Source organism: Lepisma saccharinum, chromosome 14 (genome assembly GCF_977018435.1).
Source record: "Lepisma saccharinum chromosome 14, izLepSacc3.1, whole genome shotgun sequence".
NCBI lineage: Eukaryota > Metazoa > Arthropoda > Insecta > Zygentoma > Lepismatidae > Lepisma > Lepisma saccharinum.
This window is the reverse complement of record NC_139242.1, coordinates 22,108,748-22,136,167: the sequence shown is the minus strand read 5'-3', so window position 1 is coordinate 22,136,167 and position 27,420 is coordinate 22,108,748. Positions and strand designations below refer to the sequence as shown.

General features: G+C 40.1%; 1 protein-coding gene across 4 annotated transcripts in view; it reads right to left on the bottom strand.

Moving 5' to 3' along the window:
* Bap60 (Brahma-associated protein 60) overlaps positions 1 to 27,420 on the bottom strand; it is a 49,989-nt gene that overhangs the window by 8,457 nt on the left and 14,112 nt on the right. For all 4 annotated transcript variants that reach the window (XM_083135234.1, XM_083135235.1, XM_083135236.1 and 1 more), the window contains exons 5-7: positions 27,177 to 27,305; positions 5,566 to 5,739; positions 2,769 to 2,914 (exon numbers count right to left, since the gene is read on the bottom strand). In XM_083135234.1, coding sequence (XP_082991360.1) covers positions 2,769 to 2,914; positions 5,566 to 5,739; positions 27,177 to 27,305 — 449 coding nt within the window. The remainder of the gene's footprint in view (positions 1 to 2,768; positions 2,915 to 5,565; positions 5,740 to 27,176; positions 27,306 to 27,420) is intronic.

Here is a 27,420-nt window from a genome sequence, read left to right as displayed (position 1 = left end):
CAGATACCTTGAGAAGACTGATTTTTGTGACAGCATGTGGAAAAAAAACAATTGGTAGTAATAAGTTAAAAGATGATATTTAAGTCCTTTCCTGCGGCAACATTGAAGAGAAATGAGACAAAAAAAAGTCTATATATAGATGCAACCGCAAATTCATGTCGTCATAAATAATGCAAAAACTAACTATAAAAAGACTTGCCGCAAATAAACATTCCATATTAGGTAAGGTTCCCCCTGCATACAACACCATGCCTTGAAGGCACATTTAGGGTATGTGAGGGTAGGACCCCATAACCCCCACTACATATTCTCGATCTCTGCTATCTTGGAGGTGACGTGATCAGCACCATGCTCTGGCCCTTCACCATACAGGGTTGCCCCAGGTACACATTGATTTGAGGCTGTATGAGCCCCAGAGACGCTTTATGCAGGGACTAGGCCAGTAAAATTCAGATCTCAGAACATCCACCCCAGGAATTGAACCCAGGGCTCCTGAATCGCGGCTCTAACTCCATATTGCAAAAAAATATTTTTCAGGAACTGAGAAAGCATCAACAATGGATTTTTTGATTGCCAATAGCCCACATAGACTAATAATAGCATGGAAAAGTGGTGTCTATAAAAATGACTTGCTGTAATACAAGAACCGTCAATTTTGAAATACAGTCTATATGTAGATGCTCCGCAAAAAGGGCAATTTTAGAGTGTCTATATATATATATATATATAGCTCTGCCACAATTAATAGGTTAAAGGTTGAACTAAGCATGTTACAATATTTTTGCAGAATGAAGCAGAACTTTTTGTACATAAAAAAATATAGTATTTGTTTTTCTTGTATGTACGCATTGCTTGCATGATAGAATTATTTTCCTGTAGTTTACGGTTATTACAAGCATAAGAAAACAGTTTTTTCTTTGTGACGTTTCAGGAGAACACACGCTCCTTTCATCAGACATTTATTTTCATTTTGACTAAAGATACAGTTATAACAATGGTTAGTAATTTTTAAACAAAAATAATCTGTTATATAATGGATGTTGTCAATGTTACATTGTTGTAATATAGCAACTTAACTGTGAAACAAGCAGTCTATTTTATTTTTATTTTAGATTTTTTTTTTTTTTTTTTTTTTAAATTATGAATCCCAAATATCATCAGGTAATTCAAATTCATCATTGTTTTCACAAAGTCTCTTGATGTTTTCTGTTACATTAAATTTTAAAGATGGTGGCTTACTCCATTTGTGAAAAAGAAAACTCCACACTGGATCTATGTTACCATTTTCATTATTTAACTTATTCCAGTGTTCTTCTGCAATGAACGAGGCTTCCCAGACATTCAACTCTGTGTTTCCCGTTAATCTTTTTAAAACCCTTCTCTTTTTAATCAAATGCTTCTCTTCGATGATATGAGTTGACAAACCTGTTCTTGGGTTTAGATTTATAATGTCCAAATCATGTTCGTGCCATCTTATTGCCATTTTCCTTGCTGTTTGTCCCACATAATCTTTTGAACATGAACAACTTATATTATATATTCCTGTGGTTTCCACATCTGGTAGCGAGTTTCTCATTTTGAATTCATTAAATGTACATTCCAAACTTCTTGATTTAAAAACAATTTTGAAATTAAAACTTCTAAAAATTTTTGCAATTTTATGTGAGAATCCCTTGTGGAATGGAATGCACACAAATTTCTTTTCAACAGATTTTTCATCTTTGTCTGTATTTCTCTTTTCCTTTAGTTTTCTTGCAACTTGTTTTTTGATTTGGTTTATTCTGTTAGTGTGAAAGCCATTTTCTTTTGCTATATTAAAGAGCCTTTCTTCTTCATTTTTGATATCCTCATTATTAGAACATAGTCTTTGTGCTCTCAGGAAAAAATTTAAAAATATGTTATCCATTGTTATACGCGAATGTTCTGATTTGGCATGGATGTATTTTTCCCCCGCTAATTTTTTTCTATGGACTGATGTTTGAATTGTTGAGTCAGTTGTCTTAATTTGCAGATCAAGGAAAGAAATTACATTGTTATTCATGGGTTCGCAAGTGAATTTTATGCGACGATGTGATTCATTTAACGATTTAAATACGTCCATGATGGTGTTCTCATTTTTAGCAATAATTAGCACATCATCTACATATCTGATGTAGAGTTTGATATCCGCACCTATCGCATTAACAATTGGAGATTCTATGTAATGAAGGAAAATGCTGGAGATGATTCCGGATACTGGGTTTCCCATTGATAGACCATTATTTTGCTGATAGATTATTACAAGCATAAGAAAAAACTGTTTTCTTATGCTTGTAATAACCGTAAACTACAGGAAAATAATATAGTATTTGTGTTGAAAATTTATAATTTATTGATCAAATAAATTTTCATAGAACAACAACTGTGAAAGTTATTAAACATACATCAATTTATTATTGTATGGGCAAAGACATAAGTTGAGTTCTGTACATTTCAACACGGACACCATTATGTAGAGCCTGTGGAAAATTAATGTATACAAAATGCTTTGCATACTTATATTTTAATGCACTCACAATTAATTTTTTAGGGCAACTTTCTGATTGAGACCAATTTTGCCATCTGTCTGGTAGCTTTGATCGCAATCAAAAAACTGCATTGAAAAATGAGCAGTGAGTAGACAAGAATAGATTACCTCTATCCACATAACCACTGAATGGTTATCTTTACATACTTTGTATACTTGCAGTGATCAATTAAAATTACGTTAATAGGGAGCACAGGTTTACCTGATAACATGATTGATGACAATAGGATCTGGAGGATGAAGCAGTGGATTCAGCCTTTGCGGAATTTCTGCAAACTTCATTCTTTGGCATGAAAATATCTGTTCCAGATACTTGTCACAATTGATATACTCTCTTTCATGTGCATCCTGAAAAATAATAACAGCCTTTATTAATCAATTTGTCTCTTGTGTGTAAATATACATATTTTCAGAATGGAAGTGATTAATGTTTGATAGTTAATGGTCATCGGAAGCCAATTACATCTTAGTATATAGAATATTGATAAATCTGCTGACAACTTTGCATGTATTATACACTCCTCACAAAAAGTTTGGAATATTGTTATATTAGGAAGAGCAAGTTTGGAATATTATTATGTTAGGCAATAATGATATGCACGGTGGTATATGTAGGCGAAAGGTCGAGAACGTCCACCAGACAATATACCATGTGTTGTTGCATTTCAAGGCTGTGTCTATCACCTATTGTCTAATATATCAATATTCCAAACTTTTTGTGAGGAGTGTATTTAAGAAGCTTTTATATCTGGTGAGTAAAAAAAAAAATTTCCATGTAAAAATAGAATATTTTTGCTTGACAAGGTATATTAAGTGACATCTGATTTGATTTTAAACATGCTGATAATGTGCGAATTACTCACAAATAAATATAAACTAAAAACAAAAAGATTAAAAATCAGCAACTTACGTGTGTGAGTATGAGATTTTTCGTACTACGTTTCGGAGGTTACACTACCTCCTTCTTCAGGTTGAAATGATGTTATTCAGACACCTAACATGGTGCCTCGTCGTGAAAGTGAAGGTTAAGGATTTAGGTTAAAATGTTGTATGAAGGACACTTTCTAAAAAAGAAAAGAATGTAAATTACACATCTAAAACCGCGCAATCCCATAAAAACAAAAGAACGTCCAAGGTTGAAGTCGGTGAACTGCCGACCAATGCCCGGGGTAGGCGAATGCACGGTGTCAGCCCATAGCTGGAGAAAGAAAACTTCTCCTCCTCAGTCCTTCCGAACTGGGGCTCGGGAGTCACCAATCCAAGGTGAAATCGACTTCCACCTCGGCGGCTTTCCTAACCTCAGGAGTAACACGGAAGCCCATCTCGTCCCTATTCACTGCGGCTTTGTCCCATTTTTTAAAGAAATTAACCCAGCCGTCTTCTAAATTCCCATCGTCCCTATTAAGTTTGTTCCAATTTTTCGCGCATATATAGGCAGCTTCATATACATTTCTGTCCAATTTGTTGTTAACCTCCCTAATAACCTCCCTTTTAGCAATCTTATGTCGGTTAACCAATATGTGCTCAGATAATCCTGTTTTGGGTATGCCCTCCTTTACGTCCTTATCATGCTCTCCCCACCTAGTTTGCATATTCCTCCCGGTCTGTCCCACATATTCCTTTCCGCATTCACACACTATCCTATATACCCCCTTCCGCTCTTCAGGGTTATTGCGCCCATCCCCCCTCGCCTACCCCGGGCATTGGTCGGCAGTTCACCGACTTCAACCTTGGACGTTCTTTTGTTTTTATGGGATTGCACGGTTTTAGATGTGTAATTTACATTCTTTTCTTTTTTAGAAAGTGTCCTTCATACAACATTTTAACCTAAATCCTTAACCTTCACTTTCACGACGAGGCACCATGTTAGGTGTCTGAATAACATCATTTCAACCTGAAGAAGGAGGTAGTGTAACCTCCGAAACGTAGTACGAAAAATCTCATACTCACACACGTAAGTTGCTGATTTTTAATCTTTTTGTTTTTAGTTTATATTTTGATTTTAAAACTAAGTCATTACACACAATTATCATTACCTTTCTAATAGCATTTTTATAACCTTCACCTACGTGTAATGAAGGTAAGACTACAGAATGCAGAAAGTTTATGCTTAAAATCAACATTGGATAGAAGGCTCCAAATAGCTCTTATAGTACTATAGAAAGGTTCTACAAGTAGTCTTTATTTCTGAGGCTAAACTGGTACACTCTGCACATAATTTTATTGATTCCTGTCAACATTGACTTCATACATGTTCCAGTAATTACACTAAATAGTTACATATGTTAGATCATGAAAATGTATTTTCTCGAGTTACAAAAAGTGTGACATTGTTTAACTTACATGTCCATGATTTTTGGCTAACTATGATGATTAGATACAATTGATGAAGACAAAGAACACCCATGCCCAGGTAGGATACAAACATAGAAACTTCGGTGATGTGATTGAAAGTTTACCACCTACTGCACTCAGCCACTGAGCATGCATATTATATTACATTATATTAGGGACTAATACAAAATTTTTGCTGATATTGATCCAATATAAAATTGTAAGTGCTCCTCAAAGGACACGAAAGAAAACTGTATATATAGACACTTACTTTACAAAAAAAATGCATTTGAATTACATGCTCATAAACATGAAAATAACAACAAAATTGTGAAATTTTGTACTAAGTTACAGGTTATTTATAAATACAGTGGAACCCTGATTTTACATTCCCGGATCTTACATTTTTCTGGTATATACGTTCAATGTTCACGGTCCCAACAGAGCAAAGAGTTTACATTTCACCATCTCGGTCCCCTGAAAAACGTAAAATCAATGTTCCACTGTTGATCAGATTGGTAATTTTATGAGTACACCAATATGCCTAAATCAAATAAAGTACCAATAAATCTGACCCAAAGTAGAACCATGATGATATGCACATTATCCTTCATTATAAGGATTTTAAGTCATATCCACATGATGGATTAAACACTACAAAATACCTGTAATTTATGTGTCTTAATGTATTGCCAGAGTGCACTGATGATCACTGGTCTCGTTTGAGTGTGGACACCCAAAAGTCGAGCTAGTCGTGGATCCAGCTTGAACTGAAGTGGCTGATAATCTAACAGAAGCAGAATTGTACACCGGACGTTTTTGTCTCCTGGGCGTTTTACCTGGAGGGAAAAACAATTACTTGTTTCATTAACAAAAAATTTAGATTTTTCATTAACTTTGGTTAGTAGTATAAAATTGTGACTCCCAGCCCAACTCTGATTTCTTGATCAAACGACTACAAAAAGTTGAAAAACTCACTTTCTCTCCCCGTTCCGTGCCTCATTTATTACGCTGACGACATTTCACGGGCGCAAAAAGGCAGTGATGAGTGAAAGATGAGCTCTCATCCCCTCATCCTCTCATCTTTCTCATTCTCTTTTTATTCTCTCATCTTCCTCTCATCCTCCTCTCATCCTCCCATCTTTCTCTTATCCTCTCATTTTTTTATTTTCTTATTTTCTTATTTTTTGAAAGATGAGTGCATCTTATCGTAATTTTCCAAGTCTGGGACCAAATATTTATATATCATGACCTACGTAAACCTCTTTTCTCATTCTCTCATTCTCTTATTTTTTGAAGGATGAGTGCACTTTATCGTAATTTTTCAAGTTTGGGACCAAATGTTTATATATCGTGATCTTCGTAAACCTCTCTTCTCATCCTCTTATTCTCTCATCCTCTCATTCTCTCATTCTCTCATTCTCTCTACCTTTAGAATATTGTCGTCAACATTAGAGATGAAGTTGGAGTGCTGGAATCAACGGAGCCAAATGTTTATATATAGTGATCTTCGTAAACCTCTCTCTCGGGGGGGAACGATGTGGCATATACACACGCGCGCGCTCTCATCTTCTCATTTTCTTATTCTCTTATTTTTGAAAGATGAGTGTATTTTATCGTAATTTTCCAAGTCCGGGACCAAATGTTTATATATTGCGACCTACGTAAACCTCTCCTCTCATCTTCTCATCTTCTCATTTTTGAAAAATGAGTGCACCTTATCGTAATTTTCCAAGTCCGGAGCCAAATGTTTATATATATCGTGACCTTCGTAAACCTCTCCTCTCATCCTCTTATTTTTGAAAGATGAGTGTATTTTATCGTAATTTTCCAAGTCCGGGACCAAATGTTTATATATTGCGACCTACGTAAACCTCTCTCTCGGGGAGGGAACGATGTGCCACACACATACGTGCGCGCGCTTATGTATTGTAACACAAACAAACAAACAAATAATAATTGTTGTTTTTTAGGATGCCTGGCCCCTATAACCTCGCCAGGGTGCGTGGTGCCCAACCAAAAATGTAAAAGTTTTCTAATGGCTGCGGTTATAGATTACCGCACCTCTGTAGAGTTTCACGTGTTTTTTTTTTTCCCCAAACTTCCATGAAACCCTACAGAGGACCTCCGTAATGCATGCAAGGTGTACTAACGACTCTAGTGTTATTTGATGTTGTGATATTTTTTGGATATAGAGTTTTATTATGAGATAGATAAAAATAATTATGTTTATTATAATATTTTCTTGATGAAGATGGAGAATGTATGTGTGTGTGTTACAAATAAAGTTGCATGCTTATTTTTTTAGTGTGTGTGTATATGTTTTTGATGTTTCGACAGCATCTGAAACGATAAAAAAGAAATTTTATTGTTAATTTTCACGTGTAAAAACAACAACAAATTTTTTTTGTGCAAATTTTCTGATTGTCTCGTGCTATAGTGCAAAAAAGATATTGTAAGTGATAACTAATGAAATTGAGATTTGTAACTGATCTGAACTAGTGAAATTCGTATTGTGCCATTGTAACTGATTGTGCTAGTGCAGAAAATTTCTTATTATGCAAGAAAAGATGTTAAAAACTTGTTAAAACTGCTCTGTGACCCTCTCGTTCTTCACGTCGTAGGCGAAGGACTTCTCTGCAATCAGGATGACACTGCATAGGGTATCCTCGGGCAAGGCATCGTGGAACTCGCAGACGACCTTGATGTTGGTTCGATCGTTGACCACCACCTGCTTTCTCTTAGATGTGTTGATGACGGTCATGGGTCTCCGTGCTTTGAATTCGCTGGGCGTGTAGTACATGTCCACACTTCCCTCGGTCACGCGTTTGTAAGCCGAAAACGCTTCGTAAAGTTTGAGGTAATCGTTTTTGGTCACGTCGAGGTTGTAATTCTCGCGCGGGAACACTTCATTGCGTCCATTCTTGAGATAAACGTTCTTGATCTTGCAGTCGTCGAATTTGCTGGAATCTTTTTCCTGATTCTTGTCCCTCCCGGTCTGAAAAAGCACTACGACGAAATCTGGCATGTCGAACTGTATGTTGTTGAACTGCGTCGTCACGTCGAATTCCATGTGACTTCCGGACGCCATCTTCTGCACGCACTGGTAACCGTGAAAGTGAATCGGCACCTGCGGACTTTTCAAGATCTCCGCTTTGTACTTGAGGGCGTAGTTCGTTTCGTATTCCACCACCGGCATTCTCAATTCCATGCTTTGGATGACGCATTTCGCTGCTTCGGGTAGAGTGTTGGCTATCGGCGTGGTGCCGTCCGGGCCCAAAGTAGCGTATCGCATCAGTGCGTCGTTGTCGTTGGCCGCTCTTCGAAACGTGACCCTCAGTCCTCCCTTCCACATGATCTCCTTGTAGTCTGAGAAGAAACCCAGCAGCAGACGCATGGGAAAGAGCACCGTGTGACTTCTCGTCGATATTTTGGTCCCGGCTTCGAATCCTCCTGCTTGATAGTATGCTGCGTCTGTTTTGGATAATTTCAATGTTCCCACTGCCGTCGACGTGATGCCTGGATAGTCTATTCTGTCGATGACGGTATTGTGTTTCCTCACCTCCACCTGCGAGAACAGGTGAGGCACGAAGTTGTCCACGAGTATCAAGTTTGCTGCTGCGGGAAACGCGTCTCCGCTTTCTTTCTTCACCACGTCGAATTGAAGGTAGAGGTCTGCTCTGTGAGGATGAATGAACCCATCGCCTACGTCCACGTCGTATTCGATCTCCCTGTTCGCCTCGTTGAGATTGGCGAACGTGCGACGGTTGGGAGGGAAAGATTGCAATTCGTAACTTTCGATTTGCTCCATTTTACATGTATGGTTATTTATTATACGTTGATCTCCACGATGGCAGTAGTTGTTGCACCTGCGAAATCCACCACGTCTCCTTTCTCGTTCGTCACCACCAACTCTATGTCGTCTATGCGGTTGCGACATACTGGAAAATAGATCGGCGAAGAGGGCGTGTAGATGATCGGTTCCATGAATTCGGAACTTGGTTTGAAAGTGGCTATGATTCCCGTCTGCTTGTGACTTCCTAACAATCCGTCCGAGGATTTCGTGATCATACCTTCTGCCACGTTGCAGTGTACGTTCAGAGTCTCTATGGCCAAAAATTTAGGAATGTTTGTTGCCACGTGCTTGATGCCAGCTTCGAGTTTTGTGTTGTTCTCGAAACCTAAAAGTTCTCCTATGGTGCCCAGGTCCACGGTCTCCGTCGCCGACAGGATTTCCACTCTGTGCGTGACCGAATTTTGAGAAAGGTACGTGCCTTTGGGTAACTGAGCTTGCAAAGTGGAAAGATTGTATTGTCCTGGCGTGACGACGATGTGTTCGCTTCCGACGCTAATTTTGTTGTTGTGCTGCGTAACATTAGGTATGAGGTACATGCTGTAGAATGCACGCAGAGCCACGGATTTAGGATAGACAATGTCGTCGTGCAGCGTGAGTTTCAAGATTGAAGATTCGCTCGTGAGATGGAACACGCCCATCCTAGTGATGCTGTTTCAGGTTCCACAGTACTTTCTGGAAATCTTCGACCGTAGGGTTATTTATTTTAGAGAGAAACGCGAGCACGGAGAGGCAGAGATGACCGCAGTTCACGTCTCCGAAATCTTGAATGCGTTCGTCGTTGTAGTATATAGAGGTTTTGCTCGTTTTCAGATAATGAATTAAATTTGTAGGTGGAACACCTCCGAAAGAATCGAAAACGAATGTTTTATTATCATTTTTGTGGTAACATATCCAATGCGTGCCTGGATTTTCTTGACCGTCCAAGTTGACTACTCCACATTCTCTTCTTTTCACGCTTGAAGGTAACGAGTCGGACATAAAAACTCCTCTGAAGTGTTTGATTTGTAACGGTTCGATCAGAGATTCAATGTCTCGGTTGGTGAGTGCTTCTGTTTCTTTTTTTTATATTTCTTCAAAGCATCGAGGTTGCTTTTTTGTTTTTTGGTTATACCTTTCCCCTTCTTCTCCATGGCCAGGTTGTGACGTTTCTGTTCTTCCAATTCCGCCTTGTTCTTCTTCGAGTCGATGACGGTTTTCGCAATGGCGGCACTTCCGCCGGCCAAACTTCCAACGGCCCCCAATGCTGCCAGGATGGCCGGGATGCTGAATATGAAACCTCCGATCTTTTGCTGTTTCCGCGAACGCTGCAACCTTTTCAATTGAGGTGTGCTGAGCAGCAATTTCATTCCATGTCCTTTCGACAAGCAAGAACGTTTCTTCTCGCGTTGTTTCTTGGTGAGTAACCCATCGAGGGTACCTAGATTTTTTAGATTCGAATATGGTATCTGGTACACGACACCCTTGGGCTTCATGTTGATGCTCTATGTGTTATTTTCGCGGTATGTTATTTATATATATTCTGAGATTTTTTCTTGTGTAGTTTTTTTACGGTATGTTATTTATATATAAATATTCTAAGATTTTTTTTCACGGCCCCGCAGTCGCTACACAAATTCTATTACGTGCTTTGTTTTCTTGCCAAAAAGTTCCTTTGTCCCCTTGTACACGATTCGAGTTTTGTTCTCGATTAAAATAGATAGCTTCTCGTCGGATAACATGTTAGCGTATCGATCTGGTAAAAATAGACTGTATTGTGCGTTGAGCAACAGGCGTACCTTGGGGCCATACTGGGTAGAAACGATTGAACCGGAAGTTATCGTGTAAGATTTGTAGACTTCCAATTCCCGAATTTTTACATACTCGACTGACAAATTTAGCATTTGTTTTAATGCTTGGAGATCACTCATTTTTTCAGTTGTCATATCGAAGAAGAGAAAAATTTCAGTGTGTGTGTTAGAGAAATTTAATTGTTTTTTTCACGATGTGTGTTATTTATATATACCGAAGATTATTTTTTTTCAGGATGTGTGTTATTTATATATCAAGTTTTTTTGACACGTATATATATTATTATTTTTTTAACAGAGGAAGAAAGTTCGTGCTTCGGAAAACGCGAGGATGTGCGTAGTGATATCTTCCGTCTCCTGCATAGACTTGTACCAATCATCAGTATACCGTCTTCTTCCCTGCCTTGCCTCGTACAGTTCGTCCGACCTATCGTTCAATTTCTCCCCCGCGGCCGAAAGCAGAATGTTGAGATCACCGCACCTCAGGCCGCCGATCTCCCGAAGATGGTCCTTGAGAACCATTTCACAAGGGATGCGAAATTCCGGCGTTGTTCTTGCTATGATTAGAAGTTTATTAACATCTCCGTTTACTATCTTTTTGAATATTTTAGATAGTAGCTCGGGTGGCAAATCAGTTATACGAGACATGTTTATTTTTTACGGTATGTTATTTATATACCCCACCCCAATTTTTGTTTCGTGTTCATGGCGATGGTGGTACCCAGTGCGGCGACCCGTTCACCCAGCGATGCGTCTCTGCTGACGAATCTTTCGAAAGCTGCGTGCTCTAACTTTCTGTCTGCTTCGTGACGTGCATCCAGATCCGTCTGCGTGGTGTTGTAGGCGATGTCGTGATCTTTGCATGCCGCGTCCAACGGATTCACACCCTTGTCTCCTCTCTCCAATCTTTTCTCGAGTTTGGTACCCGGTCCGCAGTACTGGTAGCCAGGTAAATGCATCTCGAAAGGTAACTTGTTGATGATGTCGTTCACAAGCCCCTTTCCTTCGGCCACGTTCCAAAATTTAGGAGGCAGTGTGTTGATGATTTTGATCAGGTAACCTATGCCCTTGTCATCGTTCACGATGAAGTTGGAAAGTTTCGTGCTGATCATGTCCACGATGCCAACCTTCTCGTTGTAGAAATTACGGTTGCCTGCATTCTCTTCGCCGGCTATCACCAACAATCGGTCCACGAGTTTCCTAACGTCGTCCACCCAAACGAATTCTTTGGGTAACGCGTTGTAGCGTTTGACGCCGCTGCCCGTTTTGACCTGGTTCCAAATCGGTTTGATGAGATTCCTGTACTTCTCGCCGCTGCTCGATTTCACCCTATTCTGCGAGGCGTCGTTGTTCTGGTACAAGGCATCCGTCATGATCAGAATTTCCTTGTAACTTTGGTAATCTTCGTCGGTGTAATCTTTCGGCTGCTTTTTGGCGACGAGTTCCCACAGTCCCACCGTACCCGGATACCTGGTCCAACTATCCTTGTCGCCTAAATTGACTTTAATGTCGTTGCCTTCGAAGGTTACCTTCGATTTCCCAATCTTCCACACCACACCGCCGCCTTCGTTGGTTTCCATGCTGGGATACAATCCGAACACTTCATCCTTGTCGAACTTCCCCGTGCTCAGGTAGTCTCGTGCCAAAGGTCCCAACTCGATTTTATCCGAAGACGACGTGCTACCAATGGCTCGACGTCGTACCGGTGCATCCTTCAGTTCGAACGGCGTCGAAGGAATGCTTGAAATGGGCGTGGGTACAGCATAACTTTTAGCTGCGAGCGGTACGAGTTCATTAATCAAATTTTTATTTTGTTCCGTGACACTTTTAATTTCTTTACCTAGACCGCTGATGGCATCGATCACAGGTTGATCCTGACGTTTCTTCTCTTCGTAGAATCCGCGATTCTCGGATTTCCAACCTTTGAAGCGTTTCGCGAGGTAATCGCGAAGCTTGAGATTTTCGTCTTCAATTTTTCGTTTCCTCATGATGTTATTTATATACGTCGTTTCTCACAACGTTGCAACGTTTAGAAAGTCGTTGATTTTGTTTCTGTATTTTCCGTCGTTGGGTTTCCTCGTCATGTCGATCGTCACGAATCCGAAATCGTCACCGTTCCAGCAAGAAGAGCAGCCTTCCGAAAATTGATTGTAGTTCATGTCCCCGCCTACGTAGTCATCGTACGCGTGCTTGAGGTTGGTGTGATCTTGACGAAACAAACATATGAAATTAGCATTGTCGCGTACTAACTGTTTTGGAATTTTGGAAAACGTTTGAGCTAGGTAGAAGCAATCCATTCCTTTGTGACGACCTTGCGTGAAAAAGTTGCGAATTTCATTTTGATTTTCCAGGATGGCGTCGTCGAACACAACGACTGAATTTTCACGACAATCGTCAAGTGGTTTTATTTCCGAGGCGAACGTTGCAATGTCCAGACCATCGTACAGTTTCATCAGTTGCTGGTATTTGGATTGCTCCAAACTTTTCGAGAACACGTACAGGTGCCTGTTCTTCCAATCTAACCAATTCGGTGCGAGGAGAAAATTGTCCACAAGCAGTGTCGTTTTCCCACACCCCGAAGGACCTACGATCAGACAGCGGATGCTGTCGGGAAGCAATTCGCCGTTCTTTTTTTTTCTCGTTTGACTTTCCGAATTAGGTAAACGTTTCACAACATTCCACGTACTCATAGAATCACTTCGTTTGAATCGATCCAACTTGTTTCCGGAAGTCCCAGCCATTTCACCAAAAATTTGTTGCCTCTCTTGCGCAAAACTTTTTCAATAAGGTACGTGTCGGGGTATTTAGTTTTAGAGAGTTCCTCTTCATAGAAGCGCCCCAATAAAATTTCACCGCCACTGTCCTTTATTATATACGTGTGACGGTTCCCGGGTAGAACTCGAACCACGGTAAAAAGTTCGGTGCTCCAGTTTCGTGTGAAACCCCTGTCGAACGTTCGCTTCAATTTACTGACCCTCACCTGTTCTCCAATTTTGTATTTAGCCTTTTTTGTCGTGGGCGTGTATTTTGGACAGTAAACGCTAGAAATTAAACGTTGCTCGTCAGACTTGGTAACGTCAGCTGGCTTCATGCCTATCGTTGCGTGCCGTGTGTGATTATAGTCGTTAACAAGTTCCGGAAGAATAGTGACCCACTTGTAGCTTCCCTGAAGCGTGAAGCGTGACCACATGCGCGATTTTAGAGTGCGATTGAATCTTTCCACGATGCTGGCCTTGACGTCAGTGAAGGTCGAGTAATGTTGAACGTTGTGTTTCTGAATAAACTTTTGGAATACGGCATTGTAAAATTCCTTCCCTTTGTCCGTGTGCAGAAACCGTGGTTGTCTGCCGCCGCTTTCGCGAAAAATTGTCTTGAATGCTTCCGTGACGCATGTTCCCGTTTTCGCCTTCAAAGGTAGAGCCCATGCGAATTTCGAAAACGTGTCTATGACGGTGAGGAGGTACTTGTTGCCCTTGTTCAATTTATGTACGTTTTTTAACTTGCCGCTACTCATCTCCACGAGGTCACTTTCCCAGAGGTCGTCGATTCCCTTGGTTACCACAGCCAAACGTTTGTAGTTGCGGCGTGCAGGTTTATGCAATTCTTGGACGATAGCTTGCCTAGACATTTTTATTATTTTTAGAGATTACGTTTGAAGAGAAGCACAAGCGTGATGGGATTCAAAGAGGGTGGTACTTCGCTCGTGTTTTGAACGATCAGCTTATCGCCGGCACTCACGTCGAAAACGGTGAGATCTTCGTCTTCGTGTATTTCATATATGTTGCGCGTTTCGTTCCAACGTGCCAGAGGAATATTTCCTGCTTTCTGGGCACCACGATTCGATATCAAAGTCATGGTGGGAACGCTAGCTTTTCTACCGTGAGACCAGTACGAAAATTCGTTTATCTGAATCGTGCCATCGAGGAGAAACTTGTAGTACGGATGATAAGGATGCAACATGTACAGTTTGTTACCTTCGACGAACGTGGAGATTCTCTGTTGATTGGGTACGCTGTTGATTTCGATGGCTTGCAGAGAATGCAGTTTAGCGAATTTAGTATCGATGCTAACGAGGTTGCTGTGAAGCTGACCCAGTGTGTTTTGTACGGGCACCAAACGCTCGACTATGGTATCCGTTACGGTAGAAAATGACGGTTTGATTTTCACTTCCACGTTCAACTGCTTGTAGCTTTCGTTGAGTTCTTGCAACTTGGCACCGAAAGAGGCCAGCGTTGATTCCTGCGTTGATTCCAGCACTCCAACTTGATCTCTGATGTTGACCACAATGTTCTGAAGGTTCTCGACTTGATTCAATTTCGAGCTCTTCTCGGTAAGATCGTTCACGATGCTTCGCATCTCTGTAAACTGCGTGTGAAGGTCGGCGACGCTCTGCGAAGTGGGTAGCGTCGACACCAGCGACGCAAGTTCGTCTCGAATCTGTTCCACGTTCGTCGTTTCCGTTTCAAGTCGTTTCAGCATACGTGATATGTTCCTTTTCAAAGCGTGTAATTCTTTGGAGGTAGGGAGATTGGCCACTTTACTCTCGAGATCGCTCAACGAACTTTTGATGTCACTCGAATCGGATAGTGCCGTCACCGCCGTTTTCAATTTTTCCAAATCTTCGCTCGAAGGCACGCTCGTTCGTAACGATTCCAAGTCACCCTGTATGTTGTCCAGTACGTGATGAAAATGAGTAAGATTGGATTCGACGTTCAAATTTTCCAAATATTGGATCTTCTGCTGAACTGTGCTTAACGTGTCCTGAATACTCGTCAACACACTTGCTTCGGCGTGAATATTTTTAATTTCTTCGTTGATCAACTCCAGAGACGCCTGAAGCGTAGCGATGGTGGTTTGAATGTGTTCGAAATCTTGATAAGCCTCCAGTTGAATTTTTATGTTCGCGACGCTTTTACCGATGACCTGCAGTTCGTCCGACGATGGTAGGTTCGTCATTGTATCTTCCAAAGTCTGCAACTTGGATTTAATTTCTTCCAACGTGCTGGTGAATTCTTCTTGTAATTTGGAAACGACGACATGCAAGCGTTCTGCGTCTATATCGCTCACGGCGGTTTGAAGTTCAGAGAAATTCTTTTCTATTGCGGAAGTTCGTTCTTCGATTTCGAGTTTCAATTTTTCCAAATCTTCATTTTTCGATTGAAATTGTTGTAATTTGGCCAAATCATTTTGAAGCGAATCCACGTTCAACTGTATATTTTGAACGCTGTCGTAAGAAGGTACGTCGACATAATTTTTTATCAGCGTTTGCAGTTCGGAATCGATTTTCAGAATAGGGTCGAGACATTGCGTTTGGAGCGTAGCGATTTCCGACTCTAAACTTTTGTTTAAGGTTTCCTGCAAAGCGATCAAATCAGTCCTCAACTTCTTAACTCGAATGTCCAACATGAGAATCTCTTCTGCGTGGTCTACACGCTTGGTGTTGCCGAAAATGTCGTTAGGCATTTTTGGTTAACGGTTATTTATAATAGGATAGACGATTCGTAATTCTACGAAGAGAGGAATAAGTTTGTCGTAGTCTCCGAGGAGTTCCACGTAAAGATAATCTCCTGCAGACACATCGTACGTAATGTTAGAAAGTATCTTGTCGTGCTTCATTCGAAAAATGTTCTTGCCGGTAGAAATTTTGATTTCGCCTGCGTTTTCCGGATTCACGGTGATTTGAAGTTTCCCGTCGATCGGAATTTCATAGAAATGTAAATTGTTATTAAAAACATAAAACATCTTGCCCACATCGTTATTTATTTCCGTCCATATACTATTAAGATGTACAATTAGTAGACCATTGAGTTTAGATAACACGGAAGGTAAGAGGTTATTAGAATTTGGTGATGGAGTGTCCATCTTGCTTTGTTTGCGAAAACCAAAGAGATTCATTGTCCTTGTTAGTTATTTAACACATTGTGCTTTTTTGCTATTCTTCAAAACATACGGAGGAAAAGAATGAAAGAGGGAGCCCTCGGGCGATGAAAAGTTGCAACCTGTTATTATGTTGTTAAGCCCGCTCCAAACCGAGGCTCATTAAATTCAACTCTTATTTTTCATCGCCCGAGGGCTCCCTCTTTCATTCTTTTCCTCCGTATGCTATTCTTCTTCAAAAACACAGCGGACTTCATGGCTATGGGGTTATGGTTAACACACGTCACATTTATCGCTTTTATTGTAGTGCCCCCACTCTCGCGTGTGGATTTGACAATCGAGAACACGTAACTTGTTGTCCGTTGCATCCAATGCTACTTTGGTTACGCGCGTCGTGTACAAATCATGCAATTTACTTGCAATGCGATGATCGGTGCTGAGTTGCCTTTTACCATGAAAAAGGCATTCTTTGTAGTCTTGCATGCTAAATTTTCTGGTACTTATTTTTCCCACCCCCTTCGCCTTCTTGATCTCTTTTTCTTCTGTAATCTTTACACAGTACATTTTGGCACGAAGCCCCGCAAATTCGCTGATGTACTCCCCGCCAACTTCATCTTTGTATTTTCCAATCGTCATTTTGTTTTCTGCCGAATGTAAGTGATGGCCTGATGGTAAGTTGCTAAAATCAAACAGATGCTTCATCTTAGTCAGATCATGTTCGAGGCTTGGTGTTTGGATTAGAAAAATGAAGCTATCCGTGTCAATGTAACATATTTGGATGTTATCTCCATAAAAAGGTTGAAACTGATCGTAGTACGATTGGTACATGTGCAATTTTGATAGTTCAAGGACAGTGGCACCTATGGCAATCGGCTTGTTGAGCATCACCTGCTTCTTGTTCCTCTCGACGAATACTAGATTCTCGTCGAAAATGGTGAAGTTTTTGAAGTAGGGGGACGCGACGATCTTTTCAAATTTCTTTTCGTCCGTGACCAACGTTGCGTCGATGTAATTACGCACGTTCTCCATCGTCTTGCCGTAGATGGCGTTATTGAACAGTTTGTACAGATCCTTGTCTGCAGGCGATGTCGATTGCGCTCTGCGTCGCGTGTTCTCGGCTATGTACGGTTCGAGCCACTTGCTCTGTCGGAACTTCAATCCTCTATGAACTTTCTTCAACTGCAAGCCGTGACTTATGTAAAATTGGAGGAGTCGGTAGTGCAGAACGTAATTCCGCTTGTTCTCCATGCTTAGTATGAGTTTTGGCTCCGATCCTCCAGGTGGCTTCTTTTTGGAGGGGGCCAGGGCCAATCCATGATGTTTCTCGTGAAGTGTTTCGGGATAATCGAGATCCACTTCCAAGAAACAGCCCCATTCGTTATCTTCGCTCCAGTTGAGAAAATCCTCGCAGGAGAGTTCCTCTTCGGTCATCCACGCGTAGTCGCTGATGGGAAGACACTGGGACATGGAGTGGCCGTACAGATTGTTGACATCCCAGTAGACAATATAGGTGTTGGGCTTCGATGCATCGTAACCAGGCGTATGAGGATTGTTTGCCTGAGCATGGCGTCGGGGACATTGGACGATGCCACCGCGTATCGCACTCTCCATGAAAGCATACTGTTCCTTCTCTGCGATGAGGCCCAGTTCCACCTTGGTGTATTTCATCATCGATTCCCAAGTCAATCCCGGCGTGGTGAAGAAATACGCAGGATCCAACTTGTATATCGTGATGCATCTCTTACGAAACGATTCGAAAATATCCATCAGAAGTGTCACGTCCAATTTCAGATAAAGATCGTGATAATCGCGAAAAGTTTGGCATTTGAATGCCGTCCATACACTACGAGCGTGTTCGTAGTACTCTTCGGAACAGACGTCCTCCGTGAGAGAAGAATAAAATACCTCCTGGGGTGGAAGTTCCGTCTCGTCAAATTTGTCGAAATTGTTGACGTACTCGTAGGGGTAGACGCCCTTGCGACGCAACAGATTCAAATTCTCATCTCTCCCCGAAAAACATTTTTGCTTGGTGGCCACAAGATCTTCGTCGCCAAGTTGAGATGCAAGGCTTGCGAGGCTGGAGGACAGGAAATTGTAAGAGTCCAGGATTCGCACTTCCACACTTTTTCCTTCTTGGAGAGGGATCCACACTCTCACTGTAATATACTTCTCGCTCGTTCTCGGAATGATGCTGATTCGAGAAGTTATGTTGTGGAGCTCTTTGACGAAGAGATGTGTGTCGTACTTCTCCGTGTAGTGCAGAAACACGGCAACAAAATGCGACTCCTTAATTTTAAGATTGCACGAATTACAGATGGTGCTTAGAAATAATCCATTCTGGTGGTTATGGTGGACGACCTTGTAATTTTCGGCGGTGAAAGTCTGGTTACACTCCTCGCATCTTGTCGCCGCGTCATGTCTCTGTTGTTGTTCTGTTGTGAGAGCAGGTGGAGAAACGTAAGAGCCTTTCAGGCTGGGTGCAAGTTCTCTCGCGCATTCCGCTATCTTCTCAACAAAATGTTTTGCCGCATCGGGTCCGCAATACAAGATGACATCATTCAATTTTTCTCCGTAGATGGAGAAACTGCAAGGCTCGTGGTGAAAAATTTGGGTCGTGCTTGAGGTAGAGGGATCAGGGTCGCAAGACGTCATGGGAACTTGGAAGCTTTCAAAGTCGGCATAAAGGACAGCGGGATGGTGGAGAAGAGCCTGGTGTTTCTGAAATTTCATCTTGGTTCCGGGTTCCGGCATGACATCTTCGGGTTCTGCATTCACGGAGCCAAAACACTTGTGCTGTTCTCTCATCTTCTTACCCCCGCGAAAAATTCTCAAACATCGATCGCAAATTTCGATCTTATCGCGATTCTTGCTGATCTGTCTTCCTACTAATCCTGAGAAATTCCGTATCAAACTGTAACGGCCATCTACAAGCAAGAGTCGAATTACATTATTCTGGCTTCTAGCAGGTCTTAACACACGAATATTGTCGCAATCGTCAACCCCAAAAACAGAAATATTGATATCTTTTCCTTTTTCCTCTCTATAGTTTTTTTCAAATTGATTGATCTTATTCAGGGGCACAGGATAGGAAATTCCTCTCATCATATTCTCGTATATCCCCTCATATCCTCTGTAATTGGACAGGCGTTGGGGGTTATTATTATTAGACGGGTGTAATGCGGCGATGACAGACCATAGGAAACTCTTCTGATCATTACTTTGTATGTTCAACACTGCATTTTGCTTTTTTTGTTTTTTTGTTTTTTTTTGAGTGCTGCGTAATGGTTTGAAATTGCAGACTCGAAGTTCTAACATGTGGTTGTGACCGCAAAGACTCCACCCACTTCCTCTACCTTCAAACTCTTCTTGTTTTTGTGTCAGGTGCTCAAATAGCCGTGTCACTATCTCGTCAAGATTCTCGTTATTGTCATCGTGTAAGGCTTCACACCCTACGTAAAAGCTAAAAGTACTTGACTCGGACGAGACAACTTTCTCATACAGCAGGGTCAAGACGAGATGAATTTTAATTGCAACATTGACGAGGCAATCACGTAATTTATCGACTACCAGAGATTTCACATTGTCGAGGAAGATGTTCGAGTCATATTTTTCGTCGCTTCCAGATTTATAGGTCATGATGCGTGCACTTTTATTCAAAGCACCGCATTCATGCCCATCAGTGCGAGATTTCTTTGCCGGCGGGACTAGGACATCATGATCCAGTAAACGACATTTTTTCAAATGCCTAGCAATGTTAGGTTTAGAAATTAAAATTCCACAGTTGCGACATGCCACTTTCTCGCAAAGACCGGAGGGACCTGGTTGCGATTCCATTTTTTCTCTCTGTTATTTATATATATATATACAGAGAAATTTTTTGGGGGGGGTTGTGGTGATGGTAGTGGAAAGCGCACTGAAACAGAAGGAAAAAAAAGTTGAAAAATGCTAGATATTTTTTCCTTCCACATATATATTAGACGCGAACAGTATGTATGTATGTATGTATGTATGTATGTGTGTGTGCACTGTTGTAGGGGGTTAAAAATATACGACATGTAAGTGTGTGTCAATTTTTTATGACTCCTTTGAATATGTGTGTGTCAGACGCAAAACAAAAAATATTAATATATCATGAAAAAATAAAAACTTACCTTTCAACAGAGATAGAGAGAGAGACTTCAAAATAAAAACTTGTAGCTCACTAAAACTTCCACGATGATATATATGTATACTGCTAGATAAACAATTAAGAATACTGAACTGCCACGATTGACGTTCACCTTTCAAGAGAGATAGAGAAACTTCAAAATAAAACTTGTAGCTCACTAAAACTTCCACGATGATATATATGTATACTGCCAGACAAACAAATTAAAAAATACTGAACTGCCACGATTGACGTTCACTATGATAATGACGTACAAAAAACTGGTAGGTTATATAGGAACTCCTCTCCTTTTTTCTCCTTCTCTCCTTCCTACTCCACGCGACTCTCTTTGGTGAAAACACAATGAGTGCTATAGTCAATGTCCTAGCAAATAAAAACCCTTGTTAACTGATTTACTCATGTTATATTTTTTTCAACAAAAGATTTTGTGATGCGCACAATATCCTGTGGGGGACAAATAACAATAAACGGGACGTTGATAGTTCCACCCATGTATGTATTGTCGATCATTTCCCCTCGGCCTCTATTCCACGCCCCGTCAGGGTGTGGTGTGTGAAACAAACGATTCCCAGTATAAAACTCAAAAAGCGGAAGATGCTGCTGTGTTTGCTTCCGCCACATCCCTCTCTGATTCTATTGTTATCGGGGATGTGATGGATTCTTCATTCAGAACCGTGGGAAAGCTGAAAAAAAATAGAATCTCTTCGGGCGAAAGAGGATGCAAGGTGAATGGGTTCGGGGAGGGGTTGCTGTGGATAGTTTGGTCCGTGATGAAAATGTTACATTGGGCGACGAAACACAATTGCTCCACAGTGGGACAGGAAAAATTCTACCAAGCATCGCTATCCACGCGAACATTAGAAATTGCCTGAATGCCTTGGGGGGGGGGGGGGGGGCTTGGCATAGGATTATCGATTTTCGTTTTTAGAGAATAATCTATGTAAGATTCTAGCATTGAGAATAAACAACATTGATTAAATTTTTGACAACATTCGCAGTACAAATCTAAACTCGTGATGATTTCGCCGCCACCACATGCACCTCTGGCGAGGTTATAGGGGCCAGGCATCCTAAAAAACAACAATTATTATTTGTTTGTTTGTTTGTGTTACAATACATATGCCCGCGTGCGCGAGCGTGTGTGTGTGTGTGTGTGCGTGTGCGTGTGTGTGTGTGTGTGTGTGTGTGTGCGTTGGCAGATTTCCGATTTCGGGGAACAAAGTTAAACTACACACTCACAATTCGGGGAACCAAATTCACACTGAGGAACTTGCCTCAGGTCCCCGGAAGGATTTGACCCAAAAATCGTTAGAAAATGATGAAATAATGCTCTGGTTCAATTTTCAGCTCACTCTGAGAACTACCCCGAATGTCGTAAATTCATCAAAAACAGTGTGTCCAACGGTGTGTGAATTAGTTCCAGAAATGCATTCCAGGTGGCAGCACAAATGCCACTTGTGTGTACGAATGTGTGTACGAACAGAGCGAGAGACGAAAGCTCTTCCCGCGCCAGCCGCTCAGCTGTTTTCCGTCACGTGATGTTAACAATACTGCACGCGCCCCTCTCTTTCTCTTTGCACAACAACAAAGGCACGCACATTACCCGCCAGTTCAGAACCGTGGTGTCCAAAGGCATTCCGTACATACCCATTATATTGAATGAAAACAACTGTTGTTATGCAGAGTGTTGCAGTATATTGAATCAATTGTACTGAGTCGAACTGTCATCTGGAAACACAGATTTTAATGCGTTTTACACAGAAATTGAGATGATGAAAATGCCAACATAAAAGGCGAAATTTTAAATCTAAATCGCATAGAGTCTTTAAGCATATTACCTTCTCTGTATTAGAATATGTGATTGTGACTACTCACCTTATTTATTAAAACATTGCCGTCTACATATGATAATATTTATGTCTACGTTTGTGCTTTCGTAACATATTTGTCCATTATGAAAATTGAAAACTTCTCGAAATGAATGAAACAACAGGTTAAATTGTACGTATTTTTAATGAAACTGAGTTCCATAAATTCTTATTAAATTAAAGTAAAATGTGTGTTAGTGAATGATATACAATATAGCCCAATGTAGCTACTGGTAGTGTAAGGTTCGGTGTCGTGTCTTTACGAGCGTCAATTTACCAATTTTATCTATCATAATTCATCCTTATTGACACAATTAGCATACAGATGCAGCGAGGCAAAGCTATATAACAAAAATACAAATAAGAAATGTGACTGGTATCATCAAATTTGGACAATGGTCATTGTGAGATATCAGGTTCTTTATTTTAAAAAAATGGACTATGTAGTAAATACTTGACAAGGATCATGAATCCTCAGAATAGCATGTCAAGAAAGTGACCGACATTTACTTGTATGTTGATCCAACAAACTGACATGTCCGATATCACTGCCTGTATACGCAAATAAGTGATTCATGGATGAAATAAATTTTATCTTATCTTACATAGAAGTGTGCATTAACGATAACGAAAAATAATAAACACGCTCGATACAACTCCCGTTAATTTCCCTGGTATAAGCTGGTGATTTACTGAAGCAACAAAAATGTTTTGTTGCTGCAGTGTGATTTTGAGAGTAGAGGAAGAATAAGTAGTCTGAAAATAAAACTCTTTTATCAAAAACACGCTAAAAAGATTAAAACGTGAATCAACTCATTCTGAGCTGTAGGCAGTTATCGAAAACGCCGCAGGAATAAACAAAAGTAAAAATAAAATTCTTAAAAACCATGGTGATGAGAGACAACAGCCGCTGATATTTGCATAGATCGCGACCACTACAGGATTCTACTTTCAGGACCAATAGATTGCCTGTTAAATACCATACGTAATTGAGGTATTAATGCAATACCTAACATTGTAAACTCAAAGTTTCAGTAGCATAACATTTCATTAGGTTGAAAATAATTTTTGAAAAGGGAGTGCTGATGGAGGTGCGGTAGAAAATTCCCTAGTACCGCCCCTAGGTATCAACGTATTTATATATATATATATATTATATTATCGAGAAGTGTATAACAATGTGCACATTACTATCAGGTACGGTGTGCAGGAATTTTAGAAAAGGGACTAATTTTTAATTTTGATAGCCACTGGATTCGAATCCTGTCTGGACATGGATGTTTGTAAGTATCCACTCATCAATTTCATCATATCATAACCCATTCCCATTTTCGGAAATTAGCCAAAAGGCACAAGAAATAAAGAAAATCAATCAGCCAATCTTTTCATATTTGGCACTTGCATTGGACAGATTATAATTATCCAAAATTTTTTAATTCAGCTTAATACTTAATTCTCGTTAAATAAAATAAAATGGGTTTTTATTCGGCAGTTATATTCCATTTCACTAATTTCCGCGTTCCCGTGTAAGACCTTAAAATGGGCCCATGAAACTGACGTTGAACAACCAGAATTCACTCGTTACAATAAAAATCCTCATTTAGCAGTTTAAATCACACATTCCTGGATTTGTGCCTGCTGCTTGGTTTTTAATTCAGAGGAAATGATGCAATTCAAATGCTCAAATCATTCATGTGATACTCCGCATAAATTCGATTATTGTTGTGTGTGTGTACACTGACTTAAATTCACTCAAACGTAATCTTCATGTTAAGTGGGGAACTTGTGTGCATTTCTAAATTACAATGTCCCCGTTTGGCAGATTATATCCACATACACATACATCCGGGTTTGTTTCCCTTGTCGCACAACAGTAGAGCATCCTTGGTTTATGACGTAACCTTAGAATGGTGTTATTGTTAAGCCAAATACCTAGGTTGTTAGGTTAAGCTAGCTATGTTTGGTTATCTTAGCATAAATAATATTTTTTAGTGTATTTAAACTAATAGAACCAAATCTAATTGATCTAACCTAACAACATAGTCATCCCTCGTCTGACGTCAGAACACAAAATTGCTCTACTGTTGTGCGATAAGAGAGACCCAACACACACGTATATTCAACAAGCCTGCTTCTTCACACCAAATTCACGCACATTACGCGCCAATATATTTATTTTAGAATACCAGTTCTGAACTGTTTATGTTAATAAAATAAGAATAAATCAGACGAACTCGTAAATTATATCTACGAGGCGTGGTGTGCTTTTAATTGCACTTCAATTGTTGCTAATCGCCTAAAAAAATTTACAGCCAAAAAAACATCCAAACACCACACCAAGCACGGAGCAGAACAAATTTCGGCGTTCCACCGACGCGAGCAACATCGACGGTTACTTACGCGCAATGCTTCCTTCACTTGTTAACAGTAGAGAGCTGCGTTAGTTCGTGGGTTTCATTTTGGGGACCAGAGGCGACGTACGATTTTCACATTAGGGGCTGAGTGCCAGCTCTCATACTCGATTCTCTTTGTTACTGACTTGCTACATTGGCATAAAATTTACTTATATACACTCCTAAAACTATTTTCACTTCCTAAAATACAAATTCTGGACGAATTTCATACATAGACTGCTGTGTGCACGACGTTGCTTTACATCATCTTAATAATGGGGACCTTTATGTGATGTGAGGAACTTGTGTGCATCTTCAAATGACACAAAGTTCCCCAAATAGGTTTAATATCCCCGTTTGGCGGATAACATTTTCACACACATTCAGAGTTTCCCGAAATGCGCATATGTTCCAGGTTAGTTCCCCGAAATAGGGGGAAAATTCAGGTTATTGATTTTGATGAAAATTTAACTTTTTCAGCTCATTCTCACCATCTAGTGTCATTTCTGAATCCCATGGAAGTCCAGAAATCTTAAAAACCCTCAAAATAAGAGAGTTCCCAAAAGGCGGAAATTTGTCATGTTCCCCAAATTTTCACACTTACAAACCATGGGGGGGGGTGGGGGTGTGTGTGTGTGTGTGTGTGTGTGTGTGTGTGTGTGTGTGTGTGTGTGTGTGTGTGTGTGTGTGTGTGTGTGTGTGTGTGTGTGTGTGTGTGTGTGTGTGTGTGTGTGGGGGGGGGGGGGGGCACATCGTTCCCCGAGAGAGAGGTTTACGAAGATCACGATATATAAATATTTGGTCCCGGACTTGGAAAATTACGATAAGGTGCACTCATCTTTCAAAAAATAAGAAGATGAGAAAATAAGAGAATGAGAGAATAAGAGAATAAGAAAATGAGAAGATGAGAGCGCGCGCGTGTGTATATGCCACATCCTTCCCCCCGAGAGAGAGGTTTACGAAGGTCACTATATATAAACATTTGCCCCCCCGTTGATTCCAGCACTCCAACTTCATCTCTAATGTTGACGACAATATTCTAAAGGTAGAGAGAATGAGAGAATGAGAGGATGAGAGAATAAGAGGATGAGAAGAGAGGTTTACGAAGATCACGATATATAAACATTTGGTCCCAAACTTGAAAAATTACGATAAAGTGCACTCATCCTTCAAAAAATAAGAGAATGAGAGAATGAGAAAAGAGGTTTACGTAGGTCATGATATATAAATATTTGGTCCCAGACTTGGAAAATTACGATAAGATGCACTCATCTTTCAAAAAATAAGAAAATAAGAAAATAAAAAAATGAGAGGATAAGAGAAAGATGGGAGGATGAGAGGAGGATGAGAGGAAGATGAGAGAATAAAAAGAGAATGAGAAAGATGAGAGGATGAGGGGATGAGAGCTCATCTTTCACTCATCACTGCCTTTTTGCGCCCGTGAAACGTCGTCAGCGTAATAAATGAGGCACGGAACGGGGAGAGAAAGTGAGTTTTTCAACTTTTTGTAGTCGTTTGGTCAAGAAATCAGAGTTGGGGTGGGAGTCACAATTTTATACTACTTTGGTTAGTTTTTCTTTTTGGCAAGTTGTTTGAATATGGATGGAAGTTTTGAATGATCATAAATACAACGTGTTCTGATTTATAAAATTACAGAACTAATTACTTACATGAAATTTTGTATTTCTGCAGTGCACAATTTAATAGTTATATCCTATTAATTTCAAAGACAGAGAACCTTTGAAATTAATAGGATATAACCATTAAATTGTGCACCGCTGAAATATGAAATATCAAAATTTCAAGTAAGTAATTTTAAACTGCGCTTACCGCATCCATCATGAATGAACGCAACTAATATTCGGCAAAATTATGTAGAACAAAGAGATGTTCATTATCTTTTTTTTAAAAAAGAAGAGTACACAGTAACATTATTATTACATAAATTTAAACCACAACTGAAAAACAAAACTTGAATTAACTGTAATTAAATAAGATTTCTACTTTGGTAACGTAATACTGTTTTTAATTTCGGAGAAATTCAGCAAAACATTATTCTCTACTTGCGTGTTCTGATGTTTAGGGTCCATTGCCAGAATCGTCTCGTAGGGGGTGTGAAAAATTAATGTGATTTTCTGACCAAAATGTCAGAACTATCAAAGGACTTATAAACCACATGTAAGTAGAGATTTTTACTTCCTTAATACCTGTAAGCTGTGGTTATGAGAACCTTTAAGAAATTATTAACGCAAACACTTTCTGGGCATATTATTTGACACACTTAAATCAACTGTAATATATAAAAGAAAGCATATATGTATATGTACCTGGAAGCCATCAGTTTCTTGCGTAGTTGGAGTTCTATGCCATTCAACTAGATGATTGTCTGGGCCATAGAGATCTTTATCGAGTTCAATTACCAAACTTTTGAAGAATGATGAAAATTTTCTTTTCACCTGTAATAGCAAAGATATTGTAAAGAAAATAACATTTATGTAGTGATAAAAACATAAGTTATTCTTGTACTGCTACTGACTTGGTTTCACAAGACAAAGAGCAGCCAATAAACAA